The sequence below is a fragment of the Topomyia yanbarensis genome, chromosome 2 (assembly GCF_030247195.1).
Source record: "Topomyia yanbarensis strain Yona2022 chromosome 2, ASM3024719v1, whole genome shotgun sequence".
In the NCBI taxonomy this organism is placed as follows: domain Eukaryota; kingdom Metazoa; phylum Arthropoda; class Insecta; order Diptera; family Culicidae; genus Topomyia; species Topomyia yanbarensis.
Window position 1 is genome coordinate 16,625,288 of NC_080671.1, and position 6,859 is coordinate 16,632,146.

Genomic DNA, 6,859 nt, shown 5'->3' on the forward strand with positions numbered 1-6,859 from the left:
CGTTCTGAGAGAGAGAGATGTTCCTAATAATGAGATTGCTAAGCATTCGTCCAGAAAATAAATCTAGTTGCGTCCTTCTCAAATGGTAAAAGTCATAGTTTTAATTCACTTTTTAATGCAGACTGCATACTTTATCAATTATTTTTTGAAGAGCGGTTGCGGTAATACCGCGCGGTAAATGCTCATTTCCCGCACCGCATCCGCGGGAAAAAGTATCTCACCGCACCGCAGTTTTTGCGGTGCGGGTGCAGTAAATACCGCGCGGTTGCGGTAATTACCGCAACCGCGACGAACCCTAATTGAAGTTATAACAGGAGCTTTTATTCAAAACGCCTTATCTAAAATGAGTGACTTTATGTTTACCTTCTTTCGATTTTTACGGCATCACTACAACACTTTTCACTTATTTTACAGCACCCGGACGCGGACTTAACCCGGTCGAAAAAAATGCGGACGAACATGGTCAGGCGATTTAAAAAGTTTGACGTTTGATTCAACTCGCCTGTGCTAATTGCCCCTCGGAAAAAATGCAATTTGCGAATGCGATTTAAAGGCAATTTCAATACTTAGACAAATTTACTGGCGGCTGAAATGGACATGGTTGTTTTTCGCGTTTTTCAAACATGGCGGTTCATGTTTGGCTTAAGCTTAAAATTGTTTTTTTTAACAATTGGCATGTTCTCGCATGAATTTTGTTTGCTTCGTGCACTTCATTAAGCCAACGAATGTGGAAAATTGTGGAATCATGTGTAAGTATAGTAGAACAAGATTTTTGATCTAAATTCCTAATGAACTTCAGATTGTGGTAAGTCTTGGTGTGCAATATCATATTCACCATTAATTCTTCATATAGTTCGGTGGTGTTTATGTGAGTAGATAATGAATCCGAAAATTAGCATTATTTGTAATTTTCAAAACTAAAAGCGATTAAAAAGCGCGTTCCGTGGGCGATTTGGGGGCGATTTAAAGGCGAGTAGGGCGGCAGAAAAATGACGGCGGCAAATCGCCCAAATGTTGCATTTGAAATAGCCCCCAAATTGCCAGCCCAATTGGCTAATTTAAGGGCAATTTGCGCATCCGAGTTGGCAAATAGCCACCCGTTAGCCAGCAACTAGCCCTTTTTGACTGGGAATGACTAAATGACAGCAAGAGTGGGACAACGTGTAGAAAGGAAGATGGACCCACTCACTCATCTCAAATGAAGAGGTGAACTTCCATCTGACGCAGTTTTTGTCCGGGCATGGTTGCTTTTGGAACTACCTGCATCGGTTTGGAGATGCTTCGTTTTACCCCTTTGCCCGGAGTGTCGGAATGTGCAAGAGACACTGAAACACGTGCTCTTCGAATGCTCGAGGTTGACTAGGAAGGAGGTTGAGTTCGAGGAAGTTCGAAAGGATATGCCCAATTTGACAGTCAACAATATCATCTAAGACAGTGGTGTTTGTGTATCATGTACCCTTTTTGAATATTGATCTCCATCGTGTACCTCTTTCTGATTTTTTTTTTACCAGCAGTACCTCGTCAGAATCATTTTCATTTGGATGAATACCAAACTTTTTTCCAATTTGAAACCTGTTCCTCGAGACACTCAGTCAGCATCTTAATTCTTGACACACTGAAATAATATACAAAGACAAATTTCCAGCGGGAATGTTAGGATAACAAGGTAAAATTTACCCTGCCAAATTCACTATCACTACATATCCTGGAGATCAATTCACTCCCGGTTGAAAACCACTGGTCTAAGAGATGTACTAAGACGAACATGCTTGGGTTACTGTTAACATAGTAGTGACACGGATACTCTCCAAGCTGCAGGAGAAATGTCGAAGGGATCAACTATAAGTAGCGCCAATGGCTAGTAGGCTGCCGCGAATAGCAAATCGTGTTCGGAAATTCCTTCGCCGGGGAACTCTGAGACCTCAGTTGAAAAGTAGATTTTGGGAGCGATTGCCTCTTATTAAGAAAGGCAAATTCTAATCTTTTAAAAATTGTTGTTAACAAATTCCTAGCTCTGGAAAAGCTGAATAACTCTGTCATCGATATTTATAAACATGCTGAGCAATTAACATATTTTTCATGAAAAATCGCAAAATAATGGTGATTTTTGTATTGTTGTCCCAAAACCGTACAATATTTCTAGCGATATAGCAATACATAGCATACCATTTTAATGCTGTGCTTTATGCATTATTTTCCATTCAGAACTGTTGCAGAATTGAAAATCGGCTAAATATTTTTTATTTTGTAGCCATCCAAAATTTCATTGTATTATATTAAGGAATATAGGGGAGAGAGGGTAACAATGAAACACATTTTTTCTACAATTTAATTTTGATGATAATACTTGTTATTTGTGTAACCAAAAGTGATACATAGTGCCACTCTGTTGTTAACTAATACATATATTTTTTCCAGCTGGTAAAATTCACGGGAAATAACATTTTTTGGATAATAAACAGTCGGTGGTAAAATGTATCAGTGTGCCCCATGGGTAGGAACTATGAAACACGATGTCGTCTATAAGGAAATATTCTACTTATAAATTTTATTCTTTTGTTTTGACGAAGAATGATCCTAACGCTTTGAATTTAAGTTATATTGAGGCGAAAATCGTTTGTTTACGAAAGAATTCACTATAACACTGTAACATTGAACCACCATATATGCATATCAGCTGCAATCCTGAAATAAGAGACAATTTCTACAAAACATGCCCAAATTTACTAATTTTGCACTATATGAGTAGTATTTACCGTTGAAAATCAGAACCCATTCACATTTTGAGACAGACCACAAAAACAAAAAATAATCACTGTTCCCCATACTCCTTCGTTCCACAGTTACCCAATGGGTCTATTCATGAAAATTGTGAAATTACACAGAACCATGAGAAGTTACCAAAAAACTTTGTTCGCGGCATATATTGAGCATAAAATTTGCTATAAATAGCAATAGACTAAACATTTATTCAATGAATGGTAACTCATAAAGATGGCATAATGTTTTTCATTGCAAATTTACTCTGGCTATCACAAAACAAACAAATATCCATTAAAAGAGATACAGTTATCAGATCTCTTCCAAAATATAGCAACACGTGTAAAGAATTAGAAATCGTGAAATATGAGAGAATGAGACGATTCTGATCATGCGTTATGATTTTATTGCGTTCCTGCTGATCCACTGTTACCCTCTCTCCCCTACGTCATTCGCTTATTGATTATATGAAATGCACGAAAAATTTCACTGTTGTTATATTTACACCGAATTGAAAACGTTGCTTTTGGCAGTTTTCGTTATTATGCTTCGATCGGTTGAAAAAACTACCACCCTAATAAATCGCATATAAATCCATAAATCCTATAGCAATGTGGACGGACAAATGTTTAGATGAATAATAGTTATTTAAAATTGAACGCCAAAATGTAGGCTACATCCATGTGGTTGTCGAAAATATTCATTCCCACTGTATCGCGGGTTCATCATCATTGAAGTTCTTTTTCAGTGCCGGGTATCTGTATTGACATTTCACTTGCTCCTCTCACGTTGTGCCTGCTGTCATATTCCGCGAGAGAGAGAAGTTTTGTTTATACCGTATCTTTGGCTTGTTTGCCATCGGTGCGTGACAGCAAAAGGTTCGAAATGAAAACATGTTTTTTATATTCGTTGTATTGATTAGTTCACTAGAGGTAGGAGTGCAGAGGAAATCGCATTGAACAGGTCCATAGATTTGCATTTTATTTACAATGTTTTTTAGTGCAAGTGATAACAAATGTGACCGAAGAACGGGTTACGAGCGAAATTGCACCTGCCACTGATCGCTACAAACGAGTTTGATTTGGCTAGGAAGATTATCTCGAAGGTTAATTCCAGTGCCAAAAAGCAGGTGGACTGCTGTGAAATAATAAACATCAAAAGGGAGCATCGAACGGCAATGTTTCGACTACGGGTTAAAATTTTCTACGTGTACATTATTATTTCATTTATGCTGTCCGTGTACTTATTTTATCTCATTTCGAAATACTCGGTGGAAAAATTCATCAACTACCAGCGGAACGTGAGGTTAGAGTAGTGGAACTATTCGTTTACCATCTTTCTACAAGGTGTTTCTCGTTTTAGGAGCAGCAAGTTTCAAAGCAGACCACGGATACCACAAATCGTAGGTCATTACGTAGGAGCTGGGGTAGTCGGTAATGTCTCTAAAGATTTCCTTAACACAAACAATTTTTCGCCTATCCCGGGAGCTGGTGAAAATGGAGATCCGGTTGTGATACAGGCAAGGGACCTGCTGAAGATGCAGCAGTTTTTTCAGCTGAATCGCTACAACTTACTGGCCAGTGATCGGATTGCTCTCAACCGTTCGTTGCCGGATGTCCGGAAACCTAAATGTCTGTTGAAGACGTACCCTTCCAAACTGCCAACAACGTCAATTATTATTGTCTTCCACAATGAGGCATGGTCAGTATTGTTGCGAACCGTTTGGAGCGTTATTATCAGATCCCCGCAGCATTTGATTAGAGAAATTCTGCTGGTGGATGACGCCAGTGATAGAACATTTTTGAAAACTGCGTTAGAGAACTATGTTCAGAAACTTCCGGTTGCGGTTAGTATTCTGCGGCTAAATAAACGAGAAGGATTGGTGGCTGCTCGCTTGATGGGAGCTAGAGTTGCCACAGGCGATACCTTGACCTTTCTGGATGCTCATTGTGAGTGTTCTCCGGGCTGGTTGGAGCCACTGTTGGCACGGGTTCAGGAGAACCCACATAAAGTTGTCTGCCCGGTGATCGATATCATATCGGATGATAACTTTTCATACATTAAAAGTTTTGAGTTCCACTGGGGAGCATTCAACTGGCAGATGCACTTTCGATGGTACACGCTGAGTGATGAGGAGTTAGCCGAGCGAAGAAAGGATACTACAATGCCGTTTCATACACCGTCGATGGCGGGTGGATTGTTCACAATTGATCGAAAGTATTTCTTCGATATTGGAGCATATGACGAACGGTTGAAAATTTGGGGTGGCGATAATTTGGAGATGTCGTTTCGGGTGTGGCAATGCGGAGGAGAAATCGAGATTGCACCCTGTTCGCACGTAGGACACTTGTTTCGGAAGAGTTCACCATATACATTTCCCGGCGGTGTTAGTGGGGTATGATACAATGGTTTGCGGTGATTAGATTTTTTTAAAGAAATTCTTTGCAGATTCTCAATGAAAATCTCGCTCGAGTAGCTCTTGTCTGGATGGATGACTGGGCGAAATTTTTCTTTAAGTTCAATAAAGGAACTGAAGAATTTAAGAGTTTGGTAAAGTATTCGATATATGTATATTTGCATTTCACATGTAATTGTTCGAAATTTCCTTTTTAGAATGTTTCGAATCGAGTTGCTCTTAAAAAACAGCTGAACTGCAAGTCTTTCGACTGGTACCTGCGGAAGATCTGGCCCCAGAACTTTTTCCCCGCTCCCAACAAGTTCTTTGGTCGTATTCAGCCCATCGATCTCAGTACCTTTGACTACCAGGAATACATCGTTCTAATGAAAAAAATCAATCTGATCGTGAAAAATCTTAACCCAGAGCTGAAATGGAAATTTCTCATCAAGTACCTATCGGAAAACGTTAAAAAAATTGGGGAATCCATGAAAATTGCCAAACACAGCTCATACTGCCTGCAGAAACCCAAATCCAATACACTCATCAATCAACCGGTCGGTCAATCGTTCCTGAAAAAATGCTCTCTATTGATCAACATCCTCGACGAAGAGTTCGTGATAGACGACTACGGAAGGATCATGACCGACGAGGGTGTCTGTTTGGATTCTTTTCGGAAAACATCCACCGATGGTGAGCAGCTCATCGAAGGGGAGAGGAAAATCAAAATGGTGACCTGTGGAAGCAATAAACCTGGCCAACGTTGGCTGTACGAAACGGATACCTATCACGTGAGGAACATCAACAGTAATGATTGTTTGGAGCGTGGTCTTACCCTCATAAAGGACGACAGTGAGGATAAGTTCGAGGTGTTTCTTAATTCGTGCGACGTGCGAAACGAACTGCAGAAGTGGATGCTGTTTCCGGTGGCTTGGAAGTGAAAGGATTATTTCTATTCCGTCTTTACTGAATCAAACATTTTTCTCTTAAATGCACTAGTTAACAGCATGTAACAACACCTCGTCCATAACTAAAACTTGGTTTCAACCGGCGCGTACAATTAGTATTAAGTTCAATCATTTCATCGTCTAAACGGCGCATTTCACGCAAAGGACTGTAATTTCAAAAATGCACTTTGGATAATAGGTAGTTCCGTAGATATCGATTATATTAAGTACTACACAAAGTAAGATAGTTTTCGGATAAGACTTTTGTTAGAATCGGGATTAGCTTTTGCTAACATTTTAGCGCACAGCTCAATATTACTCTATTTTCGTTCGTTAAGATTAAGTTACAATCTGTGATATAAAAGTATTGCATTCAAGGTAAATAAATATAATATTTCTTCTAGTTCGACACATCATGAAATCAACTTGTCAATTGATCTTCCCAAAAAATTTCTGTCTCGTGAATTTTGTGCTCAGGTCCGTGCGCAATGCGCCCGAGGGAAGGTTTCAATAACTTCCTGTTTGGAGAAAATTTGAATACCGTGAGCCGTTTCGAACGCGATTCGTTCGAGTGTGTGTCTGGCAGGTTTTTCCAGTTTTTCGGTACTGAAAAAAGCTTTTAAACCAACCAGGTGTTTTTTTTCTCGTGATAATGAGGTCACCGAGCACTTCTTCAGATTTACACGCCTTCAGTTTATTATATACCTATCAACGAAAACTGGATACTAATATTGGAGAAATCCTCAATATTCAATTG

At 39.5% G+C, this 6,859-nt stretch overlaps 1 protein-coding gene across 2 annotated transcripts; it reads left to right on the forward strand.

Moving 5' to 3' along the window:
* The first annotated feature begins 795 nt into the window (after positions 1–795).
* Positions 796–6,507, forward strand: LOC131681685 (polypeptide N-acetylgalactosaminyltransferase 3). Of its 2 annotated transcripts, XM_058962641.1 has the most exons (5): positions 796–3,692; positions 3,761–4,065; positions 4,123–5,155; positions 5,209–5,310; positions 5,374–6,507. In XM_058962641.1, the coding sequence occupies exons 2-5, from the start codon at positions 3,938–3,940 to the stop codon at positions 6,094–6,096; spliced, it is 1,986 nt and encodes a 661-aa protein (XP_058818624.1). In that variant the 5' UTR covers positions 796–3,692; positions 3,761–3,937; the 3' UTR covers positions 6,097–6,507. The 2 variants fall into 2 exon arrangements, with proteins under 2 accessions (XP_058818624.1, XP_058818623.1); XM_058962640.1 differs by having other exon boundaries at positions 796–4,065.
* Positions 6,508–6,859: the final 352 nt, after the last annotated feature.